This window comes from Megascapheus bottae, chromosome 19 (genome assembly GCF_031878675.1).
Source record: "Megascapheus bottae isolate mThoBot1 chromosome 19, mThoBot2.hap1, whole genome shotgun sequence".
Classification (NCBI taxonomy): Eukaryota; Metazoa; Chordata; class Mammalia; order Rodentia; family Geomyidae; genus Megascapheus; species Megascapheus bottae.
Window position 1 is genome coordinate 32,344,138 of NC_143527.1, and position 27,207 is coordinate 32,371,344.

Below are 27,207 nucleotides of genomic sequence, written 5' to 3' on the forward strand. Positions count from 1 at the left end.
TTTGCATGGTCATAAATTGGATTAGGAACTTAAAAAAAACCCAAATGTGTAAAGTTGAGATTGGACCATTCTATAATTCTATTATGGAACACCCAACTAACCACTTTAATGGTTCTTTCTATTAGTTGTTTCTACTTGTTCATAGTGTTTGGAAGATATAAACAGATAATACAAGAATTACCGCAGTCATACCTCTCAGCCCACAAAGCATATTTTTTAAATTTTTTATTGTAATTAATAAAAGGGTTACATGATATTTGCCAGATAGAAGGTGCATTAATTCACATACATTGATACCCTTTCACGTGTCTTGGTACCCATTACCCTCACAAAGCATATATTATGAAAGGGATTCCACTTGTTTTTACTTTTGTCCATGTTTGTAAATTTTATTTTCACAAAGAAAATTTCTTTTTCACAAAGGATAGAAAATCTGTACCACTATCACCAGTACCACCACCACAGCAGCAGTATAATAATTATTACTTATGGCAAATCAGCAATTATTTTTAAGCTGTCCTTTATTCTTCCTTACAATCTTCTGAAAGCCTTCTGACTTTTAATCTTTAATACTGTTATTGCAAAGATAGAGGCTGGGACCAAGGTGGGGTTCTTCTGCTAGTCAAGGTCAAACAAGTCTGGAGGGGCTAGAGCTGGCTTTAAACTAGATTTGCTGTGGATCCTTTTTTATTTTGTTTTGGTTCTTTTTTGTTTTCCCTCACAAAGGAAAGAGGAGCAAACATCTTAAAGGCATTTCCCCTCAGTTTTGTTAGCTGTCTTTGATTATCAACTTTCCAACAATCAGTTGTGATTAGATTATGGCCTTCTGGTATCAGATAGGGAAAAAGGAAGAAATAAATGCTTGTAGAAAGACCTGTAGTTGATTTAGAGCTTTGAGATAAACTAAAGTGGTTTAGGCTTTAGTTAGGCAGTCTTCCTAGAAAAAGAAAAGATAATGAATTTCATAAGTATGTGATATTTTCAGATGAGAAACTTACAGTCAGTTTTCATAAATGAACTGGATTAAGGATAAAGTGAGACAAGGGATGTGGATAGTCTGTTCGTTGAAATTCCACATGGAATATTTAAGAACTTGCATTCAAGAGTGACCCAGAGGAAATCGGAAAACAGATCCAAAGATCAAACATGAGTATAAAAAGAATGATAATGGAAACCTAAAACAACAACAACAACAAAGTTGGTTCCAGGCTCTAAAACTTAAGAGTATTGAGACTAGAAAAATTGTGAAAAGAACAAAAAAAAAAACAATGATACTGGGAAATTCAGAACCCAAATAGAGAGACTAATACTGACAGGCAAGCAGTACTTTTCAACTCCTATTACAGTGCTGCCGTTTTAGACAAGGAGGTAGGTCTTCAGCCCAGAAAGAGTGGAGTAAATACTTGTAGGAGGAAATTGAAACTCAAGATGAGTGAGCTGATTGTGTAAGAGTGCAGAGAGGCACTAAATAAGTTCAGATCCTCTGACCAGCATGAATCTCACTGTGGTAGTCAGAGAAACTTCTTTGATTGCTTGTTGCCTTTGCGCAGAGGTGCAGAAGAGAATTATTAAAGAATGGACAGTGGGAGTGATTTCTCTATTAAAAGCCAAATGACAAGATGTAGTTTCCTAATGAATAAGCAATACGGCGTTTAGAAGGACCATGATTGTTTCTTATTTGCTAAAGTTACTAAATATGAAGACTAGGGCTAAAAAGTAGATTGTAGTGTCTAGAGTTTGAAAGGCAATTAGAGACTGGCATATGTTAAATATACCGTATGTCTTCCTCCCTCCCTTTGTCTTTCTTTTCCTGCTAGTTCTGGGGTTTGAACTCAGGTACTAAGCACTGTCCTTGGGTTTTCTCAAGGCAAGAGCTCTGCCGCTTGAGCAACAGCACACTACTTCTGGCATTTTCTAGTATATAATGCCAAGAAATTGAACCTGGGTTTTCATGCATGCATGCTAGGCAAGGACTCTATAACTAAGCCAACCCCTGGCCCCAACCCACCATATTCTTGAGATTTTGTAAGGGAGATTTTTTTGGGGTCCCAGAATTTATATTTATATATTTATATTTTTATTTAATCCTGGTACAGGAGCTCGAACTCAACACCTGGGTACTATCCCTTAACAACAACAACAACTACTACTACTACTACTACTACTACTACTACTACTGCTACTTCTTTTTTTTTTTTCATTGTCATGGGTCTTGACCTTGGCCTGGGCGCTGTCCCGGAGCTCTTTAGCTCAAGGCTACCACCCTACTCCTGGGCCTGGGCAGTGTCCCTGGGCTCTTCAGCTCATGGCTATTGCCCTACCCTTGAGCCAAGCTCCACTTCCCATTTTCTAGAGGTTAACTGAAATAAGACTCTCAGGTCCTTTTGTGCCAGGGCTGCCTTTGAACCTTGATCCTCAGATCTCAGCCTCCAGAGTAGCTGGGATTATAGGTGCGAGCCGCCACGCCAGGCCTATCCCTTAACTTTTTCACTCAAGTCTCACATTTTGCCACTTGAGCCTTAACTCCACTTAACTTTTTGATGATTATTTGGAGATGAGAGTCTCAAGAACTTTCTTGCCTGCCTAAATATGAACTGCGACTTTCAGATCTCGGCCTCCTGATTAGCTAGGATTACAGGCATGAGACACCAGCACCCAGTGAACTTACATTTTTAAGAAATGCTACAACAAGCCTGGAATTACCTGGTTGTATGGCAATCATATCATGAGTCACATTCATAGTAAAAATAGTGTTACTCCACTCTGACTCATAGTTGAGACAGTGAAAGACCATGGGCCAGACATGATTATGAGTGCTTTATACATATTAACTGGTTTAATCCTCACACCTGCTTTTCTAAATAAGTCCTAGCTTTACTACTCTCACTTCACAGAATGGGAATCTGTGACTTTTCTGACCTCTCACGGACAATAGTGATGGGCTGGCAATCAAAGCCAGGCATTCTGGCATACTTCAAGTCCATGTTGCTTGGCTCAGAGCCCTGTATTAGTAGGAAAGAGCAGGTGTGGGTGTGTGGCATGCCCTGTCTTTAGCTTCAGAATTTGATCTTTATAAAGACACCAGGGTCTCTTATTATGCTTTCATGATGTATAAGGCTGTGGGGGGAGTTATTTATTGAGAGAGATCTAGTTTGGGAGAGCTAAACATAAATTACTGTTCCTAGTGACACAAAATCAGCAGCAGAGATAACCAGAAATTGCCATGCCTTATTGTAAGCTTGGTTAAATAGATGAGGGGTATGTTATCATGGACTGCAAGCTCAAGACAAATCAGTAGGGGCTTTGTTCAGCTGTACCTTTTGCCTGCTTTGCTCTTTTCCACTTCCTTCTCTGTCTTCTGGAAAATTTTTGAGCATTTTTAAAGTCAAGGCCTAAATGTCACTTCAGCCATGGAGTCTTCTTTGACTTCTCAGGGCAGATTTATCATCCCATTCTTTCTGCTTCTTTAGCACTTTGTTCCTGGCATTATAATTTTGCGATTATCTTTTCTTTTTGGTGGCACCCATGTTCAAGAGCCTCTCAGCTGGAAACGGGGGTGGGGAGTTGGGGAGGAGGAAATCATTGCCTCCTTTCCTCCCACTGAGAGTCTCTGCTGTCACTAAGCCCTATGGATTTTAATTGTCTGCATATTGATAAAATCTACCCCTTCTTCATTCCTGCTGTCCCTGTGCAGCACACATTCAACTCTGTATGCTCACTGCTCTCCCTGCTGTCATTTGCCAGCCACCCCCTTCCCCAGAAAGGAACCAGAGAATTCTATCAAAAACAATCTGCTTGTGCTCCAATCCTTCCGTACTCCCAGCTAGTAGAATAACCCTCAACCATCTATAATCTAACCCTGTCTAACTCTCCAGTCTCAACTTTTGACTTCCTGCCTGGCTTCTTGGATGGCAGTGACACTGAACTCATTGTAATTCCCCAGGCACTGCTGTTTCTTGCTGCCTCATTTTGCTCCAGCAGTGAGCCTGGGATGGTTTGCCTGCCACCCCCCACCTTCTCTGTGGCTATGCTGGGCTATGCCCCCAATCACACTTCCCTGAGCTCCTATATTATCACAAGAATCCTGGAGTTTTTGAAGTCAAAGATTGTGTCTAATTCTCTGTTTCAGGTGGCAAATGGATGTACACTTTTTTTTTCTTGAAAGAATTGTTTGTTGTAATTGGAAAGACTGCAAGTTAGAATATTGTCTCTTCGCCTCTCTGGATGGTTTGGGGTATTTTGCTGATATTTTTGTCCCATCCCTCAATAGACTCTTACCAGAATCAAGTGAGATAGCAGCCTTGTCTAAAACTTTTAAAGTTCAGCGATTCATACATTGTAGTCCTATTTGTTGCCTGTTTTTGTATGGTTAACAATTCTTTTCCACATTTTTGCAACTGTGCCAGTGTTTTTATGAAAGCAGAATCAAAAGTAAAATATTTTTGACAGTAGACAAAATAAAATTCAAATCCTGGTATCCATAAATCAGAGTTTATTGCAACAAGTCTACCCATACTCATTAATTTGCTAGTCTTCTGTTACATTCCAATTCTAATGCTAAGAGTCTTCAACAGAGATCCCCTGGCCTACAACATTTACTGCCAGGTCCTTAATAGGAAAAGCTTGATGACTCTGATATATGCGGTTATAGAAAAATGCAAAATGCATGTTATTCACAAACTCCTCCTGTATGCATTGCAAATTTGAGAAAGGAGACATTCTTTCCACTCTACCATGCAAAGCTTCACTGAGTATCTTGGCAGAGTGATTGGTTAATGTTACTATCAGAGGAGCTGTTTTGGCTTTCTGGAAAAGAGGGATTTTCAAACAAGAATTTAGTGGACTAAATGACATAATGAGCTTCCAATCGAAATATAGGTATGAAAGTATGCATAGAGAAATCTGGTTAAGCTGGGTGCTGATGGTTCATGCCAATAATCCTCACTACTGAGGAAGCCTGAGCATCATAGTTCAAAGCCAGCCCTTGAGACACTTATCTTCAAAAACCAGAAGTAGCATGTGGTTCAAAATGGTCAATCCCTACCCTTGAACAAAAGAGCAAAGGGACAGTGCCTAGGCCCTGATTTCAATCCCATGACTAACAAAAATACCTCAAAACACCATATCTGGTTACCATTTAATAGAGTTTATGACCTTGGTGTATTTTGCTATTTTTGGTAAGATATTCTTTTGTGATGTATCCTGTTCTCTACATCATAATATTTAACAACCTGCCTGGCCTTTACTCACTAGATACCAGTTTCTGCCTCTTAAGATGTGACAGCCAAAAGTATATTCAGGTGTTTCCTAATGTACCCTGTGGTTAAAATCCCCCCACCCCGACCTGTATGAAGCTTCCATATAGATTAGGCTAAAGGACTTTCTGTGAGCCTTTATTGAAAGGTGCAAGAGTAGATTCAGCTTCTCTGAGTAATTCTTAATATAATCCCTTCCAGCCCTGGTCCCACCCTGGAAGAACATATAAAATATAGATTTACTAGCATGTTACTTAGCATAAAATAAGCCTACCATCTCTCTAGTGTACAAATTTATATTCATTCAAGTGCTTCTTTGTTATTGATTGACCATGTTAATTTGTTATCTTGGACTGAAAGTCAGCTAGAGGGGGGGATTAATAACCAATTAGTAGATGAAAATATTTTGAGTAATTTCATTGAGCCTGTAGATTAATAACAGCATGATATTTGTGAATCTGTTTTTGTCTTAGGAAAGAATTAAAAAGAAATCTTGAACTGATAAATTAGATTTAAACACCAGGAAATGGGTTCTTAAAAAGGGTAGGATGAGGTCAAGAGGAGAGGTATAGACAAATAAAGAGAAGGTGGGATTAATGCAGTAAAAATTCAGTGTATGGTCTGTAAAACTAAGAAAAGTAAGGGAAGAGCTAGGCGCATTGGCTTGCACCTATATCCTAGCTACTTAGGAGGGTGAGATCTGAGGACAGTCAGCTCAGGCACTAAAGAACAAGAGACTCTTATTTCCCAATTAATCAGTAGAAAACAGGAAATGGGGCTGTGGCTCCAGGGAAAGGGCGGTAGCCCTGAGCTGAAGAGCTCAGGGACAACACCCAGGCTCAGACAGAGTTCAAGCCCCATGACCACCACCACCAACAACAACAACAAAATGAAAGAGAAAAAAGAAAAGAAAAGTTGAGGAAGGGGCAGTTTGGGAGAGATGGGTGCCAAGTTTGAAAGGTTGACAGTGGTCAAGATGTACTATACTCATAAAGTACATAGTTGAAAAAATAAGCAGAGACAAACTGAAAAAAAAATCTCCAAACACTAAGGGTCCCTCCAGATATTTATTATAAGTAGTCAGGAGTTGTTGGGAATATTCTTTACAAACACTGTTTTGGTCATTCTTTGTCCCAGCCTAATTACATGGGTAGGGGGCATTTCATGCTTGGGAAACATGAGCACAGAGAATCTAAGTGAGGATTTAATATACTGAGGATAGAAGGTCCTTTCTTTGAAATAAGGAGATGGTTGAAGATCAGAATGGAATAGCCATTTTATTCCTGATGCCCTTCAAGTGGCCTTGAAATCTCATTTTTGTAGGTTTGGACTAAGGGACTATTTCTTCCGGTTTCATCTACCTTAGTGCATGGGAGTCTTACAGTTGAAAAAAAAATCTTTCATTTTCCCTCTAGTCTGTAGACTGAGTGCTTAAATATAAAACTGTACTGTATGTTGCTCTCGCCCTAATGCCAGATTAAATGATACGTGGAAAATTCTCTTTATTTGTTCTGGCTAGATAAAAATCAGAATCTTTTTATTACTGATGAACCACTCTCCTAAGCTGTTAAAAGAGCCTGGCATTTATAGGTAGGTGTCTAGAATTGTAAATACCTCCTGGTGTCCAAAACTTGACAGATATTGGAAGCCTCACTTCTGAACTTTTTAATTGTTTACTAACATTTTATCTTTTTTGATTATGAAATATATAGTCCATATAGGCCCCAGGGAATAATACATTTTGTACCCATGTGCTTACACAGATCTTCATATTTTATCTTGTATTCTTGTGTGTGTGTGTGTGTGTGTGTGTGTTTGTGAACCAGCATTGGATCTTAGTTTCAGTGCCTCACATTTCTCAAGGCTGGCACTCTGTGTTCATCGAGTCACTTTGTCTTCTGGCTTTTGCTGGTTAAATGAATAAAAGAGTCTTCAGGGTACTTTCCTTCCTAGTCTGGTTTGGAATCACATTTCCTAAGATCTCGGCCTCCTGAGTTGACTAGGATTACAAGTGTGAGCTATTGGGGCTCAGCTATCAGATTGTTTCTGAAAGGGATGAATTATGACATAGAAATTTAAAGCTACTTGGATCATTCTTTTCTGCCTATATTATTTTTGTCTCCTCTGGGATTACTGTTATCATTAACTTGTACATTTTTAATATTCTTCTTACATGTGTATATGCCCATAACATTATGCCGCCTTTTATGTGTGCATTTTACATAAACAGAATCATTATTCATATTTTCTGTTTGTATGGCAAGATGTACTCTGTTGTGGGTGTTGGATTCTATTTGAATTTGGAGTATCACACAAATAGATTTTGAACTTATTCCTATTAATAGTCATCCCTGGGTTGAGTAATAATTTAATTTATCTTTATCTTACCTGAGACTAAACTGAACTGACTATTTTGTTTTGGTTTTGTTTTTGACATGCAGCCTTGTGGATAAATGTAGTTCTGTTTCTTCAGTTTTACTACTGGTGACTTCCTTTTCATACTCTGGCTATGTGACATTGCATTGGTCCATTTTCCTGTTGATGGGCATTGGAGATAGACATTCATGCCCATCCCGCCCATGGTCTTTCTCCAGTCACAATGTTGTTACCTCCATGCTTTCAGGGAACATTCCTGCTCATATCTACCAGGTCTTGCCTTCTGTATTTGCTGGGAGTTTATCTACAGCTTAGGGTTTGTGCACATTCTTCACTGTATTTGCCAAGTTGCACTCTATGTGACATGACCAGCTTCCACTCACATCTGTGAAAAGATACCTATCCCTCGGTAACTATGACTTTACACAATCTTATCTTGCATACAATAGATTTAAAACTGTTCACGAATTCGGTGAGTCTGAAGTAGTTCCTCACTCTCATTTGGAAAAATATTTGGTATTAAAGATTGATATTTAGGGCCAGGAGTGTGGTCTAGTGGTAGAGTCTTTGCTTAGCATGCACAGAGTCCTGGGTTCAATTCCTTGGTACTACATACACAGAAAAAGCCAAAAGTGGTTCGGTGGCTCAGGTAGTAGATGGCTAGTTTTGAGAAAGCTCAAGGACAGTGCCTAGGACTGGGAATTTAACACACACACACACATACACTCAGATATTTAATACACTTTAAATGTGTTCTCTTCTTTATTTTTTCATACTTGAAATGAGCACTGTCACTTTTGGACAGGCCTGTATTTGCACAATTTTCTCTGCATAAGCCAGGCATTGTTTTAATATTGAAGCTACATGGTATTGCTTCAGCCCGACACCTGCTCTGAGTTCTTCCTGTTGCTAGGGTTTCCATGTCTTCTTTCTTTTGTGTTTGACTCTCTGAATCATTATGAAGTGTGCCTACTGCTGTCCCTGTGGCTATTGGATGGCCTCCATGTACTCTTCCACTTGTTTTTTTTTTACTCTCCAACAGTGCTGGATAGAACTTCTTAGAATTAATGGAAATGCTACCAGAAGTAGTGAAAGTTACTTGAAGAGTTATTCCAACAGCACTTGGTATGACTAAGACTTAAACACATAAAGTGATTCACTGAATGTGTCAATAGAGAGGAAGATAGAAAAAGATCTTTAGCTACTTCCTAACTTGATGTTTAAGAGGGAAACAATTGTATTGACCTTTCTTTACTGTTTTTAATATCTCTCTGTTCCTCCCATCAAGGAAATAAATATTTCTGATTATTATATATCATAAAAATATTTTATATCATAGTAACTATGTCATAATTTTGTTTTTTAATGAACAGGACATACTGAAATAATAGAGCATTAGATAAGAATGTAAGGATCTATATACTTGAATATGTACTTTTTTTCATGGGATATCTGGTTTTTAGTCCTGTTGTGATGTGGAATGTGAATGCTATTTGGCTTTCCCTCTACCTCATTCCCACATGTTCCTTCTCCAGTCACAGTGGCCAATTTGAATGGAAATGGTCAATCCTTAGATGGACCTGGAATGTGTGTTATTTAGATTTTACTAGAAAAGTGGGATTTGTGTCTTCTACACTCCAATTATCAAAAAATTAACCCTTTGCCCTCTTCATTCTCATTGTAGCCCATCAGAAACAAAGGGGTTGTTTGTACAAGATATAGTTGGAAAAAAAGGAGGTCTCATGCCAAGTGAAATGCTTCTCAGTCGAAGGAGGCAGCAATCATTGTACACATTTTTCCCCCCTTGTGTTTCAGGCTTCTGTAGAGGCTTCTGATGAGATCGAGTTATGCAAGACTGGATTTCCTGAAGATGTTTACAGTGCAGTCTTCTCAAAGGATGTGCATGAAGGACAGCCTCTACTCAATGGTACCATCTTTTTAAGATATAATGTACATACAGTATCGATGCTTTTGAAGCAAACGAGTCATTTAAAAAGTATGGAGATCATCCATATTGTGTAAAAAAGTTTTTCACAATCATTGTAATAAGGATGTGTAGGAGCTTTCTTTTAGGATTGCAGAAGAGCTCATGTATCTCTCACATACATCATTGAATGGCTCCTGGTCTTTTGAAAATTTCAAATCTCTTTGAGTTTGTATCAAATCCTTTATTCAACTACTTAAAAAAAACCTAGATTTCTGCATCCATTTTATTTATTTAGAAGAATTATTTTTTAGATATCCAATGACAGTAATTTTATTTTAAATTATTGCAAGCATCTCCTTAGCATTACCAATTATTGAAATGAAGTTGTTATAATATTAACTTTGATAAGACATGCCAAAGTTGAGTTTTTAACTAAATTATGGCAAGCAAGTTTAACAAGGAGTGTTTCAGTCTAGAGCATGAAATCTGTATTTTTGTTATATTGTTTATGAACATTATTAAATAGCTAACTTAGTTTTAGCATATATAAATCTCAAATATAGACCCATTTTCTGTGTAAATGTGGATCAAGCTCATTATAGTTATATGAAAACTCACATCAACAGGTCTAGATAAAATATGAAATACATCCTAGGCATGGAAAACAATGTTGAAAATCACCTTCCTCTAGCTTCAGTTGATAGTGAATGAAATTTTTGTTAGTGGTGTTTTCATGTGCTTATTATCATTATGCCAAATGCCATTGAAATGTGAAAGCGAGAAGAATTGATTAGTAAGTTATACTTACAATATTTTCCCATAAATCTTGCATATCTGAGGTTTTTGAAAGTTGTGTTTAGAATATCTGTATAACTTCAACTAATTAATTTACGCAGAGCTCTACAGCATAGCCTTAATTGAAGTGTCTCCATAACACTGGGAAATACTCCTAGTTCCATTCTTTAGAATATCATAGAAGACTTTGAAATGGCTTCTTAGCTATTAAAGTTCTTCGGTGTATCTTACATTTCATTTCAATTTTCTATTTATATTATGATGCCTTTACACCTAACTGGTCTTTCTAAGAGCATGATAGTTTAATGGGTGTTTGAATTGCTACTATATTTAGAGCAGAATAGTTGACATGATGGTGGTTTAATTCAAATCATAATGTATCAATTTTGTTTAGCTCAGTGTGAATCTTGAAGTTCTTTGTGTTTTCATTATCTTTTAATCTGTGAATTATTAAAATAACAACGTCAAATTTGTATAGTATGGACATATTATTTGAATATGTAAAGTGTTTTAATTCTAAGAAATAATTGAGACAGGTAAAATATCAGTGGGATTTGTTGCATTTTTGTAATGAGATTTTTTATGATTTATCTTTAAATGAGTTCTGGCTTTCCCTCAAGGCTCACAATATGTTGGTTACAAAGCACATGGCTAGTCACTAAAAGCCATTGATTTAAGATTAATTAGTTGGGCATGTTGAATGGTTTTGAAAATAATAGCTTGTTTTCTAATCATTTGATAATACTGCTGCCAGCATAATTTGAAAATAGTTTTTCGCTAGCATCTTTCCAGTCTAATCAAGACACTTGGGATCTTTGCAAAAGTTGTAACAGTGCAAGATTAAAAATAAATTTTGAAGTATGCTATAGCTACCACTGAGAACAATGCACATGATAGATAGTCTTCTGGAGTTGTCCACATGTCAAATTATTAGTTTTTACTTTTTTTGTTTGGTCGGTCATGGTGCTTGAACTCTGGCCCTGGGCACTGTCCCAGACCTCTTCAGCTCAAGGCTATCTCCCTAACCCTTGAGCCATGGCCCCACTTCCGATTTTCTAGTGGTTAATTGGAGATAAGAGTCTCATGGTCTTTAGTGCCCAGGCTGGTTTTTGAACCACAATTCTCAGATCTCAGCCTCCTGAGTAGATAGGATTACAGGCCTCAGCCACCATGCCCGGCTCTAGTTTTTACTTTTTTTCTTCTTCTAAGATACTAAATAACATTATCATTGTAAAATGTACAGCATACTGCTTATAAATATTGATTAGCAGAAAAAATGAGCTTTTGAAAGGAGGAAAATTTCTCATGCTTTTGTGAGTACTAATATCCCTCTTTCCAAGGGTATCCTTACCTGTTAATATTTTTTTTTACAGAAAGAATTTCCTTTCATATTTTTTTGGAGATTTTTCAGTGGTATCATCATCTCTGTATACATAAAAGACAAATAGCTTGCCATAATTATTTTTTTGAACTTTTGTACTGTAGTCATTCATTCCATTCATCTTATTTACTCAACAGTAGAAAGGGATACACAGACTAGTCAAGGAGACAGATGACTTTTGCCATGGCTCAGTGGGCTATAAGATTTAAGGAAAGAAATAATTGTATAGAAGAAGCACCTAACAATTTTTGAGGCCTGTGCCTTATGGCATATTCTGCCATCTAAGCATGACCTTTCATAATTTTCTCATTTTGTTCTCTCTCTGTGCTGCTGAAAACGTTTCTTTTTAAATACTATGGCATGTATGGGCTTCCCCCTTTTTTTAAGGATCAATTTTAGTATCCTTAGGCAATCATTTTTATCTTGTGTTTTTTTATGTTGTTGTTGTTGTTGTTTTGTGGGTCGTGGGTCTTGAACTCGCCCTGGGCGTTGTCCCTGAACTCTTCAGCTCAAGGCTACCACTCTACCCTTGAGCCAAGCACCTCTTCCCCACTTCCCATTTTATAGAGATTAATTGGAGATAAGAGTCTCAGGTCCTTTTGTTCCTGGGTTGGCCTTGAACTTTGATCCTCAGATCTCAGCCTCCTGAGTAGCTAGTATTACAGGCATGAGCCACCATGCCAGGCTTCTTCTGTTCTATTTTTAAAAGCATAAATCATAACCCTTCACGCTTGCAGTTTCTTTTAATTCTCTGTGGATGGAATATAGGGAGAAGAGAACCATGTCTTGTTACTATATTTAATGTGGTTTTGGGGGATATATCTGGCATGTTATACCACAAAGGTTTCACTTTTGACACATAGGGACTATGAATGCTAATCAGTTTTGAAACAGTTGAGTAACCCTCATTTTGAATGTGCTTGAAAGTACTAGGCTTGAAGATCTAAGGTGATAGTAGTTATGGTAGACAGTCTATGGAGAAAAACCATGACATATACACACTAGACATTGTTCAGGAGCAAGTCTTGTCTTCTTATATCCTCCTGTTAATGTCTGGTTGTCTTACATTGTGTATAAATAACATAACACATCTAAAAACCAATCCTGTCCTTCTAGATTATCTTCTGTTTTTTTTTTATTTCCATAGCTTTTGTGAAGTCATAAAAAGGGAAATATATTTTATGATCAGCCTTTACTTTTCATGCTATATCATGTGAACAGTTCTACTTGTTGAAGCTACTCTAGTGTTTTTTAACTGGCTATACAGACCCATGTTCTATTTTGCTAGCCAAACGAGACATTGCTTAACTGTGTCTCTATTTTTGAACATACAGGTTGTTTCCAATTTTTCTCTCTTATATATAGCGCTGCTATGGAGATTCTTTTTAGAGAAATTTGATTTTTTCTTAGGGACATTTTCTTTGGGAATTTGTGTTTGGAAGTAGAATTACTGGGTCAAAAGGAATACAATAATGACTGTCTTAGTTGATTTTAGTCATTTAAATTTTGAAATGAATTGTATAGGAACCTTCATTTTCTTTTTCTTTTTTCTTTGTGGGTCATGGGGCTTGCACTGTGGGTCTGGACACTGTACCTGAGCTCTTCAGCTCAAGGTTACAGGCCTACCTGTGGGCTTGGGTGTTGTCCCTGAGCTCTTCAGCCCTAGGCTACTATCCTACCCCTAGAGCCACAGCCCTACTTCCCTTTTTACTAGAGATTAATTGGAGATAAGTGTCACCTTCTTAACTGTGATCCTCAGATCTCAGCCTCCTGAGTAGCTAGGATTACAGGTATGAGTTACCTGGCCCAGTTTAGGAACTTTCTATTCTTTTCAGGGTACTCACAAGTAAATTTATAATGTTTTTTCTTTTTTGTTGTTATATATGTAGCCAGTTCTGGGCTTGAGCTCAGGGTCTGAGCACTGTCCTTGTGCTTTCTCAAGGCTAGAGCTCTAACCACCGGAGCCATGGCACCACTTCTGGCCTTTTCTATGTATGTGGTACTGAGGAATCGAGCCTGGGTGTTCACCCATGCTATGCAAGCATTCTACCACTAGGCCAAACTCCCAGCCTGAAAAATAATTCTTTTGTTATTCTACAGAATGTATGTATTTGCCTTTTTGAGTTAGAATTGATTCTGCTGTGTTTAGGTCATCATTTTTACCTTGCATTTTTCTGTTCTGTTTTCAAAGCATTTATTGCTAAGCCCTTCATTTTACAGACAAGCAAATTAGAGCTCAGAGAGATTATAGGCTTTTCCCCATGATTATATAGCTCTTTGGACTGTTAGCTTCAGCCCTGGAATTAGAACTCAGGCTTCCAAATAATTAATCTAGCTCTGGTGATACTGATGCGCTCTTCCCCCCTTCCCCCACACACACCTACACCCATCCCCCCCCCACGCAAGAATGAAGGCTGAAGGGAGCTCATCTTAAGTCTCAGATGTACAGATGTATTGTGGAAAGTTTATCTTCGAGTGGATCTTTTTTTTCCAATTTATGATTATGGCTTTGGAATTGCTAGACATATTTTGGGACTATTAAATTAAAAACAAACACTTTCCTTTTCTGTTTAAAAATATATTTTGACTATTTTCACTGAGTACTTTGTGCATACTATTATGAGCTGAATAATATAGGTCTTTGGAAGATATTTAGTCTGTAATGTTTAACTTACACTAAACTAAAAAAAAACATAAATACTTTTGTGGTAGCACATACTTGAAAATAAAATAACCACAATCATACATTTCTGTTCTTTTGCCAACAGTGTACCTGACATTCTGAAATCACAACCACAACGGCACTGTGACTTTGCATAGAGGCTCTTGGTCTGTTTTTCCTGTAGAAGTAATGAGTTACATTCTTGAGTGTTTTTTCATTGGTTGTCTGACTGCTTAGACATTTCACTAAGTAAATTCCTCCAGATCTGGTCAACATAAATAGCAACCAGCAATTACCATGAATATTTTCAGTAATCCATTCATATTCGCCACCTCCGGGCAGCACATGATGATTATTTTCAACTAGATGGAATTTGATTTAGATTAGTTTGCTTACTCATTGGGGCTTGTCTGCTTTAAATGGGAGCTGCAGTCTTGGAGTGTTCTTATTAGTTTAGTAGGACTGTACTGCATAGCATGTACTAATTGTAAGAATAGAAGTACATACCTTTGTATGACATATATTATTAAACGATAAGAGAGACCCATTTCGGTTACATTCGTCAGGTGGTGGGTACATTATTTCTTGAAACTTGATACCCCCTTTCTATACATTATCCCTACAATAAAATACAAAAAAAAGGAAAAAAAACCCTAAAAATGTAGATGTCAAGGACAAAGATATGTACTCTATAGTTTACCATATCATAACATAGTTCTTTTTTTTTTTTCTTTTGTGGGTCATGGGACTTGAACTCGGACTGGGTGCTTCCCATTTTCTAGTGGTTAATTGGAGATAAGAGTCTCAGGTCCTTTTGTGCCCATGCTGGCTTTGAACAGATCTCAGCCTCCTAAGTAGCTAGGATTACAGGCGTGAGCCACCTCATTACATAGTTCTTACTGAAATAAGAAGACTAGGTCTAAGTAACATTGCCTTTTCTTCACACCCTCTAGGTGATGGGGTCTTTTCACCCAACCTCAAAAACCTAAAGATGAGACAAGCCATTTATTTGAATTACAGATGCTGAGCTCCAAAAGCAGAGCTCTATTCAGAGAATATGCAGATGCCATGTTGTTTAGATTTAGTGAAGTCTAGCTGACCTCTGAGCTACTTTCCTAGATGGCAGGCTTTGCTTAGGTTTACCTGAGTATTTCCCTGTAAGACCTGCTTCTGTTGGACTTGGGTCTCTACCCCAAACTTTTTTTTTTTTTTTTTTTTGGTCTTTAAGAGCTTTGTGTGGGCTCAGTTTGGGGCTGCAGGTCTTAGAGATAAGGACTTGCAGTCCTTGTCCAATTAAAAACTCTTAATTCAAAAATAAAAGAGACCCATTTCTGTTACTCTGCTATGAAACTATGGCTTTTGGTTTTTCTTTCTAATAGTTGGTGAATTTTTGTTGTTTCTACTAAATGTGTATTTTAAAAATATTTGAAAGGTGAGTTTGTAAAATCAGGCAGGCTTTTGTCATTCATTGAATTTCAAGTTGATCATGGAAAGTAGTGTCAACACAGAGATCTTGGTGCTAAACTTAGGAGGAACAAATGAAATTCATCCAGGAACATTCTCATTGGTGACCTTGTCATATGTGAGAAGTGCTAGGATTTTCTTTTCCTCTCTGTCTCTGTCTCTGTCTCTCTGTCTCTCTTTGTATCTGTCTGTCTCTGTGTCTCTGCCTCCCTCTCCCTCTATCTCTAGTTTTGTTTGCCAGTACCAGAGTTTGAGCTCGGGACCTCACATAATTTTGGCTTGCTCAGTCGGCTGGTTTTCTACTACTTGTGCATTTTCCCAGCCCAGCTTTCTGCTTGTTACTTCTGAAATTAGGAGTGTCATGCACTTTTCTGCTCAAGCTGCTTTCCAACTGTGACCCTCCAGGTCTCACTCAGTTTACCTAGTTTATACACATGAGCCAATGGCTCTTGGTACTTCTTAAAATTTAAATTTATTGTTATTATAGAGGTGATGTACAGAGAGATTACAATGACAAGTCAGGTAATGAGTACTTTTCCTTTTGTACAGTGTCGGTTCCTTCAGTCTCTCCCATTCCCTCCCTCCCATCTCTACCCACGAGATGTGTAGTTGACTTTCATCTATGTCCGGTGAGCTGCACTATCGTACTTTTTCACTCTTTTCTCTTATTTTATTTTATAGTAAAATCAAGAAAAGAATCAAGAACTTTCATCCTTACTTTTAATATAATTGTATACTTTATTTAATACTTGGAAATTTTTCAGTCTTTTAGGAGGCTTTTTTTTTTTTATCAACTTTGCTATAAGCAAGTCTGATTGTTCCATTCTTCTTATTTTTTGTCAGTTTTGCCCAGACTTCAGTAATTTGGGATAGTGAAGATTTGCTTTGTCATCATCTTCCACCCAGAAGATAAGTGATAAAGCATCTCAAAGTTCTATACCTTACAAGCATCAGCAACCAGACACCTAGATATTTGAAATCTGGCCTTATTCTCTCTGCTATTTTAATCTGTATGGTCAGCATCTAACATGGACTTGAAGATAAATACCATATGTACATAAGTATAATGCATTATGTACTAGATGCTGTGAGGAAAACTAAAGCAGAGAAGGGAGAGGGGAGAATAGTTGTTTCTGAAGTTTCTGTAGGGAGGTCAAGGGAGGCTCACTGCATAGAAGATAATTGAGTAAAAATTGATACTAGTGTTACTCAAGGGCTATAGATATATAGGGGTGCTGGCATTGCAAGCAGATCAAACAGCAAGTGCAAGGGCCCTGAGGAAGGAGTATATTTACAGCATTGAATGAGTAGCAGTGAGCCTGGCACTGAGAGTGGAGCAAAAGAGGCAAGGAGGGCAGATAAGGTCAGAGCTGTAATGGGCTACTTTGTGTGGTGCATTGTAGACCATTCTAAGGACTTTGGCTTTGACTTTGAGGAGGTGAAGAACTATTGAAGGGTTTTCAGCAGAGGAAGGACATGATCTGACTTTCAAAGCAGGATATTACTGGCTGTTAGGTTGAGAAAAGACTAAAGGGTAAGAGAAAAAGATCAGGAAGAAGGCTAGTAATGACCCGGTAGGTGAGGAAAAGTGGACATGCCTAATACATGTGTATTTTAAAATACTTGAAGGCCATAGCGAAGTCTTTTTACTTTAAAAATTTGTTGATATAAATACATATAGATGTATGTATGTACATACATACATCTATATGTATTTCTTGAAGATTAATATCCACCCTCTGTGCTTTTTTTAAATGATGTCCTTTGATGCACGAAAAATATCTTAAAGAGGCACAATTATTCTACATTTCCTATTGGTGGTTTTATTTTGTTATTACTCTTAAGAATCCTTTATAGAACTGAAGGCCATAATTTGCTTCTGCTTTCTTCTAATAAACTTAACAACACTTTCATATTAGTTATTGATCTTTTTTTTCCTTATTTTTATGTATGGTATTAGAGGTCTCACTTTTGTTTTCTCAGTACACTTCAAGATAAAGCTGACAGGATATGATGAATTGGATACATGTATGTGTGCAAAAAATTCAAGGTTGACCTTATGCTGCCTATTTGAGCAACTGGGAAGGTTGTTATTCCTTGTGTTGAAGAACAGGAGCCCAATTTGAATCTGTTGAATTGAGGATGTGAGATACCAAGGCAATATGTTAGGAATGAACTTTATAACTTGGTGGGAGGTTGGGGGAGAGGAAAAGTTTGACAAAAAATGTACTCAATACCTTATGTATGCAACTGTAACTCTTCTTTAGACCATCAAAGAATACCAAACTACAGAGAAGACAGTACTCAGTTGTATATGCAGTGTAGCTAAACCATGGCACAGAGTGGAATCATTAAGTAGCTAGTTTGAGAAGCCAAGGTAAGAAGAGAAACAGTTTTGATATCAAGACTTTAAAACTCCAGTGTAAGAATTCATAGATTGAATAAGGACATGATACTGAGAGAGACAAAAGAGACAGGAGAGATGCATTATGGCACGATGTCTTAGATAATACACGAAGAAGCATTTCAAAGAGACAGTGCATTCATCTTCAAGGGAAATCAACAGCCGTGAACAATGAGAATTTTCACCAGTGGATTCAGCACCATGGAATTACTGGTATCTCTGATAAAAAAGTTTTAGGGACAAGGATACAAAAGTGTGACTGTGTGTATATGACAGGTGGATGCTGGATACTGAAAATGATTACATTTTCCATTAAAAGAAAGGGAAGTTGATTAGGAGAGGAAACAGGCCAATTAGGAAATAATTTTCCAAGAAAGGAGTTAATATGTTTACATGACAAGGAAGAAAAAAGGTAGCAAAGGAAATTAGGGAGGTCATGGAACAGAAGAGAGTTGACAAATGCAGTTACTAGAACAATGCAGCATAGGTTAAAAGCAATGAGATGAGCGGACTCACTCGTGTGACATGAACCTGGATTTACGACCCACTGTGCTGTGCTTGCTTGAGTTACTGCTCAAATGGTTAAATGTCTTTATCGAGACTGGGAGACTGGGTTTTGTCAGCAGACTTTCTCTACAGAAATGGCAGAGAGGATAAAAATGAAACCCTGCTGGTGTTTGCTGTTTCACTGCTGTACCATCCTTGACAGATGGCTATCCATTCTCTGTAGGAATACTAGTGCCACTTGCATTCCCAAAATGGGGAGGAGATCTCTCCCTTTGCAAGCCTTCTCCATCCTTGGAGAATTTTATCAGTTAAAAAGTGACTTCTTAAAGAGTTTCACAGAAGCATATGTTTTAGAAATTTATATCCATTGGTGCTTTTGGCACCTCGCAGAGCAACTGTAGTCCCTTCTGGTCTGATGATTTCCCTCGCCGTTTGTTCATTTCAGCAAGTATTGTTGAACATGTGCCCTGTGCCACACCTGTGCCAAAGAAGTAGGCAATAATGGTCAAGAGGCCAGGAGATGCCCCATAGAAGGGAGATTCTGGTAAACATCCTTCAGATACCTGGACAGAATTTCCTGGGTTCCTTTAATTTGATTTCTGAGCTGAACATTCAACAATTTCTTAAGGATGTTTGAACATTCTGCTTCACTCCCTCCTCCTCCTGACAGAGACCGAGTTTTCCTGCATAACTGAACTTAATACCTTGTGCCCTGATGTGTACCACTGGTATCTCTCTTGCCTTTGATGTGAATGCAGCACTTTGAGCCCTAGGTGGAACTGGCATTATTTATGGCTGCATTGTTCTCTTTGCTCCTGCTAAGGTTGTAGTTAACTAAAACTCCTGGGTGCTTTTCAGACACACTGCTTATCATCTTGCACTTGTAAAATTGATTTTTATACATAAATGTGAGACCTGTAGGTTGAGGCTTTGTTAAAGACCTTAGCTTCAAAATAATCTCCAAAATCTATTAGCAGCCAAATACACAGCCACCCTAGGAAACAACATCAGTATTTTGAATCATCTGTAAAACTCATGGAGTAAAACTAATCCTTCCTTCCTTCCTTCCTTCCTTCCTCCCTTTCTTCCTTCCTTCCTTCCTTCCTCTCTCACTTATATACATATGCACACATTTACATATCACACAGAGACTTGCAAACGTTCTCACATTTTCTTTGAATCATTAGATGATTCAATCATTAAGTTCCCTATAGCAAATTCCAGACACATGTAAAAAACTATACTTCAATTTTTGGACCATGATTTTCTTAAAATAGTTTTTTTTAATGTCAGGCAGTGGAGAGAGCACAGATATATAAAGGCATAAATAGCAGGGAAGTTGTATCATCACCGTATCATCCCAGTTATGTCTACTTCAGATCACTGCTGAAACATGAATTTCATTTTTAGCAAAGTAATAAAAATTTCCTAATTTCAAGAATCATACATCTTACTGACAAAGTGTTCATCTTTTTTTAGTGGACTTTTAGGTCCATAGATGGTTCTCCTGTAACTAAACAGAACAAACACCAAGGACAAAATCCTTATCATGTTTATTGGCATGAGCATATTCTTAGGAGCTAAGCATTAATATCTTTGTGTTTTAACTATTGGAACCTAAGATTGTCATCTTTAAAAGTTCATTGCTCAGTCTTTCATAGATTGTTCTAGTTGGGATTTTTCCTTGCAAGGAAAAGTGGTTGGCAGCCTGCTTTGTAAGTTTTCCTCCTTCAGTGTGGATAAAGGTACCCTTTATGGATGATGTGGTTTGCTGATATCTGGGGGGGGGGGGGGGGGAATGTCTCTTAGGCTTCTTTCTATATGGAATTGTATTTAATGCTAATATCCATACTCTGTTATATTAAGAATGTCAGCCATTTCTGGAGTTTGTATGCATTTACACTTGGGCGTGTCTCTGTGTCTCTGTAGGAGCCAGGCATTCTTTGTGACAACACATCACTTACCCTATGCTGAGGATTTTCACTAGCAAAAGCAAGTTCCCTTCAAAAAAAATGTACTCATTAGATTTTTTTTTTTACTGCAATACCTATTACTGACTGCTACAAGATTCTGCCATATTTCTGTACATTGATTTTTTTTTCCAGTTCATTTTTTTTCGGTAACTATATTGAAATAGTAAAGAAAGTGGCTCTGAAAATTCTCTTGTTTGAATGTTTTTAAATCCAGTAGCAGTGTTTTTTATTTGCTTGCTTTGTTTTTAAGATTTTGTAGTGCTTGAGAATTAACTCAGTAGTTTGTTGAAGTGTGATTACCTGAGCTCCATCATAAACTTGAGGTTTGCATATATGTCTGCAAGCATTCATGTGAATGATAAATAATTCTGATAAATTTGGTTTTTCATCACACTTACACATTTTGCTTTGGTGTGTGTTGTCATAGTAGAAATACAGGTCATGTTCAAGTCTGTGTATAGAAATCAAACCATGTTACCCAGGTGGATATATAAGGATGTTTGTGAAGGCTTCAAATTGTCTTCTGCCTTTTTCTGTAGTAGCCTGTTTTTTGTCTTTGTACAGATATTGCCAGTATCTAAGATAGAAGTTGAAAACAAATCTAATTCATGTAATCAATGGGCAAGATCCTATCTTGTATATACCATTATTATATTTTTGTTTGCTTTAACCCATATAGATATTTATTTCAGCAGATAAGTAAGCAAATGGTAAGTAAATGCAAAATAAGGTTGTTTCTTTACCTGATAATAGTAATAAACTAAAGAAAATAGCCACTAAGCTCTGCTTCTCATTTAATTCCCAGAACTTGAAAGCTCCTCCTTCTTGGCTATGTGACTTATTTGCCGATTATGGGTTTTTCTGAAAGGGGGAAGCAGCTGTTAATATCATTTTTTTTTACTTTCTTCTGATCTCATCTGGCCTTTCTGGTATTCTCCTTTCATCTCTACACTTGGCTTTAGTTGATAGTTTGTTAAATTCTGTCTTCAAATCCTACAAATCCGGCTAGCTCATTATGACTGTGACTTTCGTAACTTTCCAAAGTTATCATTAAATTTAACATTTTCAGACTTAGTATGAATTACGAATTTAAGACTGTTTTGACAGTAAGGAATTTATAAAGGACTAGGAAGCGTTTGTCTTCTATATATTTATTAAACAAGTATCCTTTTTCTACTCTTCATGAGGAAGTCACTCTCATTGACCTGGAAAATGCCAGTGCCTAGATAACACTGATTAGTTAGTGAGAGAGTAATTATTTGTAGTAATCATTTGAATTATAAATGTTTACTTAAGGAATTTCTACAGGATTTGAAAAGACTAAAAAAATAATAATAATGGGGCACACTAATGATAAGATCACAGAAAAATGCCCATAGAGTTTAGTATTTGTTCTCCGAATTTCTTTGTAAAATTAAGTTCTGAAGATTTAAGTATGCATACATATATATATATATATATATAATATTTCTTCAGTCACTTAGATCTACTCTGGCGTCTTTTATTGACTTGGCATCGATTCTGATCATGCAAAAAACAAATTTACTCTCTTCTGGAGTAATTGCATTCTAATTCTTTTTTATTGTATTTTATTGTCGGGATAATGTATAGAGGGGTTAGTTTCATTTGTCAGGTAATGGGTACATTGCTTCTCACACATTAATACCCCTACTCATGTTTTTGTCCACCTTTACCTCCCCCCAATCCCTTTCAATCATCTTGTTTTCCCCCTTGCCTTCCCTGTTTCAAATAAACATATATACAATATATCAGCTACCAAAGTCAGATACAGTAACCACATGAGATTAACCATAAGTGGAAAAAAAGGGGAAATAACTTCACACAGTACATTGAGAACAACAATCACAAAGATAAACCTCTTGTTTTCATATCCTAGAGTTTGTTGCCCCATTCGTAAGGAAATGAAAAGACTTAGAAAAAAAAGTCATATTAAGGGCTGGGAATTTGGCCTGGTGGTAGAGTGCTTGCCTAGCATGCATGAAGACCTGCGTTCAATTCCTTGGTACCACATACATAGACAAAAGCTGGAAGTGGTGCTGTGGCTTAAGTGGTTAGAGCTGTAGCCTTGAGAATGTCTAAGGACAGTGCTCAAGCCCTGAGTTCATGTACCAGGACTGGCAAAAAAAAAAAAAAATCATATTAAGTGAAGTAAGCCAGACCCAAAGGAGCATAGACTCCATGGTTTCCCTCATTTGTAATATTTGATACACATCTAGGACTCTCCTAGCAGAGCATTACAATAGCTCAGAAACTATATACATAAGATCATACAGGATGCATACTAATTCTAATAGTCACATGGTAATTCTCAAATATGGTGTTCTTACTCCATTAGTCGAATGTGCAGATATCATCAATTTGCAAACCATGTTACTGATATTTTCTTCTAGTTTTTGATTTTATATTTTAATATCTTGATGGTTTAATTTATCTCAAGCAATAATTTCTTTTCCAACAACCATTAAAATAACTAATAATGTATTCAATCTAATAATTGATATATGATATTTGCTTGTTAGGTGCAAAGCCACATTAAAATTTGTAAGAATCATGATATTGGTGTACTTCAGAGTAGTTATTTGTAAATAAAGTATAGTTTATAGTTTATGGCTTGAATCATTTAATAAATTTTACTTTAGATGTCCCCAGTTCTATGACTTAGATGTCCTCAGTTCTGTGAGTCATTTAGCACAATGCTGAGTCCATCAAATTGGCATGATGTTGTAAGAACTGTAAGCACAGACTGTGGTCTGGGCTGTGCTCTGACTTCTGTTCATCATAAATGACCCTTTTCCTATTGCCCATGACATGAATATTTCTTAGTATGTATACTTGTAATAGAGTATTTGGGGCACATTCTACTTTCTCATGTCCCACATGCGAGTACTCACTTACTTGGCAAGGAATTGTCAACAGTGTTGCCAATCACAGTGCAAATTCGTTTTCCCCATCTGTTTCTCAAGAGTTGATTCTAAAACCTTGCTTGGTTTTGTTGAAATGCCAGTGAGAGTTCTTAAGGTTCTTCTGTGGTCCCTGATCCTACTGTTCTCCCTTTATGAGCAAGTCTCTATTCTCAGCAAGTCCATGTTCTGTTTTGAGGACAAGGCCAGGAGTTTGTGTCATCAGCCATCTGCCTAACATACTTTAAGACATGAAGGTTTTCTTAACAGATAATAATTCATTTCTTTGGCAGGGAATAGAAGACAAATGAAGCACCTCAGCTTTGCAGTATACAGATATAAGAAATTATTCCTTGAACACAGATATAGACATAAACTTAATGGGTTCTCCCAAATATCTGCTAAGTGAAGATCTAGCATAAAAAGTATGAAAGAGCTACAAAAATTTCATATAAGGCAAGCAAGGGATTTCATAGTTTAATAATGTTATTAATAATAGATTTTGTTTATCAAGCCAGTTACATGTGCCATGATTATGAACAGGAGTTATGTCAAGTCTTTAAAGTGGTCTTAAAAATTTTTAATGTGGTTCAAATGACTGCAAAACCTGGAAATGCTGTTGCTGCTATTGATGTATAACATAGTTCTACTATTGTTCTTTTTTTTTTTTGCCAGTCCTGAGACTTGAACTCTGGACCTGAGCACTGTCCTTGGGCTTTCCCGAGGCTAGATTTCTACCACCTGAGCCAATGCACCACTTCTAACTTTTTTTTATGTATATGGTACCAAGAAATCGAATCTTTGTTGCAGATAAGCGAATTCAGATCTAAATGTTTTGAAGCATGTGGAATATCTACCCCTGTGTTTAATTTTTGTTTTTGATTTTGATTTTTGAGATCATTTCCTTATGTAGCCCAGGCTAGCCTTGAACTACCAGTCTTCTAGCCTCAATTTCCCTATGTGTTACCACTCCTGACTCTTCCTATATTAGTTCAGATGCACTAAGTGCTATTCTCACAAGGGCTGCTTAAAAACTCAGATGAGAGATTCATCAGATCAAGCAGGTGACATTTTGGAAAAGGCCACTGAACTCTATTTTGATGATTTTTACTGGAAAATATTATCCCCAAAATGTGGACGTTTTACTTGAGTGCCAGAGTAAGGAATCTGATTTGACTCTGTGTGTGTGTGTGTGTGTGTGTGTGTATGTGTGTGTGTGTGATATCTGTGTCCCTTTGTTTGTAGGGACCCTCTTGAGCCAGGGAGACGAATGAAGCAGTTGGGAGTTGGGGGTTGGAATATGGATGAAGCTGTCCTTAAAGATGATAAAGTGAATAATGTGTGTGAGTTCAGTTGCAGAGTGTATATTCTTGTGGTCTCTCCAAGGATCCATTTCTTCAGTTAATGTTTGAGTACTTACTTCTTGTCTCACACAGGCCAGGCAAAGCTTGACAAGAAGTTAAACCTGGAAACTTCTGGTGCTAGGGATGAGATACCATAGCTCTTTCCCTCTGACCACAGTAGCCCTTTGGGCCAATGAGATCAAGGCTAGGAAATTGTCTTACTTCTTATCCTTGTCTTTCTTTATCTTTTCGCTCCTGTTTCTGTGTTTCCCTCTTCCCTCCCTTCTTGAATGAGGACAAGGAAACAATCTCTACAGCCCTTGTCACCATCTACTTGTATACAGAGTGGAAAGAAATCTGTCCCTAAACAAAACTGCTGAACTGATGAATTAGTATAATCCAAGGTCCTATGCTATCCCTGGGCCTCTGTTCTTGTTCATTGATAAGCTCCATTGGTTGCATGAGGTACTGTGAGATTGCTCTGTGATGCATGTAGTGAATTGCATCCTTACTGTTACACTGATGGTTACAATGAAGATGTGTGCTCAGGCTTCCCAAGCTCTTTCATGTGGTATAGTCAGAAAAAGGGAAGAGAAATTTTAGAGATGCTTCGATCTGGGGTGTATGAATCTGTGATAGTGGCCAGCTATCTAAATTAGGGACTTACTATTCAGTACTCCCAATACTAAGCAGAATACTTGCCACCACAGCCTTTAGATATATGTTAGTAGATTAAGCCTCATGGAGAAAGTTTGATTATTATTATTGTGTGTGGGTCATGGAGCTTGAACTTGGCCTAGGTGCTGTCCCTGAGCTCTTCATCGCAAGGTTACCACCCTTGAGCCAAACCCCACTTCCCATTTTCTTAGAGGATAATTGGAGATGAGTCTCAGGTCCTGTTGTTCTTGGGCTGGCTTTGAACCTTGATCCTCAGATCTCAGCCTCCTGAGTAACTAGGATTACAGGATGAGCCACTGCACCAGACAAAGTAGTTTGAATTTTTTAAATGAAGTATTTGCTAACTCACAAAGATAGAAATGAGATGGGAGTTTGTGAATTGGTAGAAAGAATCTGGGTAAAAGGAAAATGTAACTGAGCTGTTGGGGCACATTTTAGGTCATAAAAATGCTCTGGGAACAACTTCTGTGCTTTTTTATTCTCACTCTAAATGGATTCATTTTTTCTAAATATATTCAAAATATTTTGGTTTCCTTACAAAATATACTGTGGGATAGAACATAAAGGGAAAAAATCAGGGACTTTTTCTAGGTCACATCTTAATATAAAACCACCATGACAGTGATTGATTTTGCTTTGTGAAGATTCTATCTAGGGGTGCCTGTAACTTCCCTATATAGAATGAAAAGGTTGTCATAAAAAGCCCACTATGTGCTCACATAGGGTCTCTGCTATGATCATCTTCAATCCACCCTCCCAGGGTGGTAGCAGGGGGAGGGTATCTGTTCTTACAAGTTAGTGTGGCAAAAGCCACTTAGAGTGTTAGTCTTAGGAGCTGACAGAAAATTTACTACTTTCTTCCTAGCAGAAAAATATCAAGTTTCAATATTTTAGAAAAGTTGTAATATAACAGGTGATCCTAGATTTGCAGAGAAGGTAGAAGAAATTTCTCGGGAAATTATTACTGTCAAGTAATATAGAACTTAGGATATCATTTTGAGCTTTTCCACATAGGTCGCTTTGTCACGGAATTACGTTGCCATCTCATTGATCTTAAATAACATCTGCTTTCTCGGATTTTTGAAAATATTTATTGGTTATATGTCTGTCTAGCTGAAGAAGTGGTGTGAAGAGTATTTTTAAATTTTGATATTAAGATTCCAGTGAGTAGAGAGTGTGTATGCTTGTTCTATTGTGCCTGGTTCTAAATTTTTAAAGAACTTGATTTTTCAAAAGTAGCTCATCAGAACTTTGGATTACTCACAGCTCAGTCTCCTATAGATATTTAATCCTTCTTGTATTCCAGACTACTTTCAAGGATGGGGTTATTGCTCTGACAGTCTAACTCCTCTTTGGAAAGGTTTGGCAGCATGAAAGCTTACTGTGCTCCTCAGGAGCTAACATAATTTTGTACTTCAAGCACTGGAGACAAGAGCCCAAATGCTTTCCTGCAGGGATCCCTGGAAGAGGCCTGCTCAGTGGCCATGCATAGCTCTAGATGGTCACAGGACTTAGGCCAGT

The 27,207-nt window shown here is 37.4% G+C and overlaps 1 protein-coding gene across 1 annotated transcript in view; it reads left to right on the top strand.

Moving 5' to 3' along the window:
- Positions 1–27,207, top strand: part of Cdh2 (cadherin 2) — a 217,408-nt gene that overhangs the window by 22,004 nt on the left and 168,197 nt on the right. Inside the window, exon 2 of the mRNA XM_090353296.1 lies at positions 9,447–9,558. Coding sequence (XP_090209422.1) covers positions 9,447–9,558 — 112 coding nt within the window. The remainder of the gene's footprint in view (positions 1–9,446; positions 9,559–27,207) is intronic.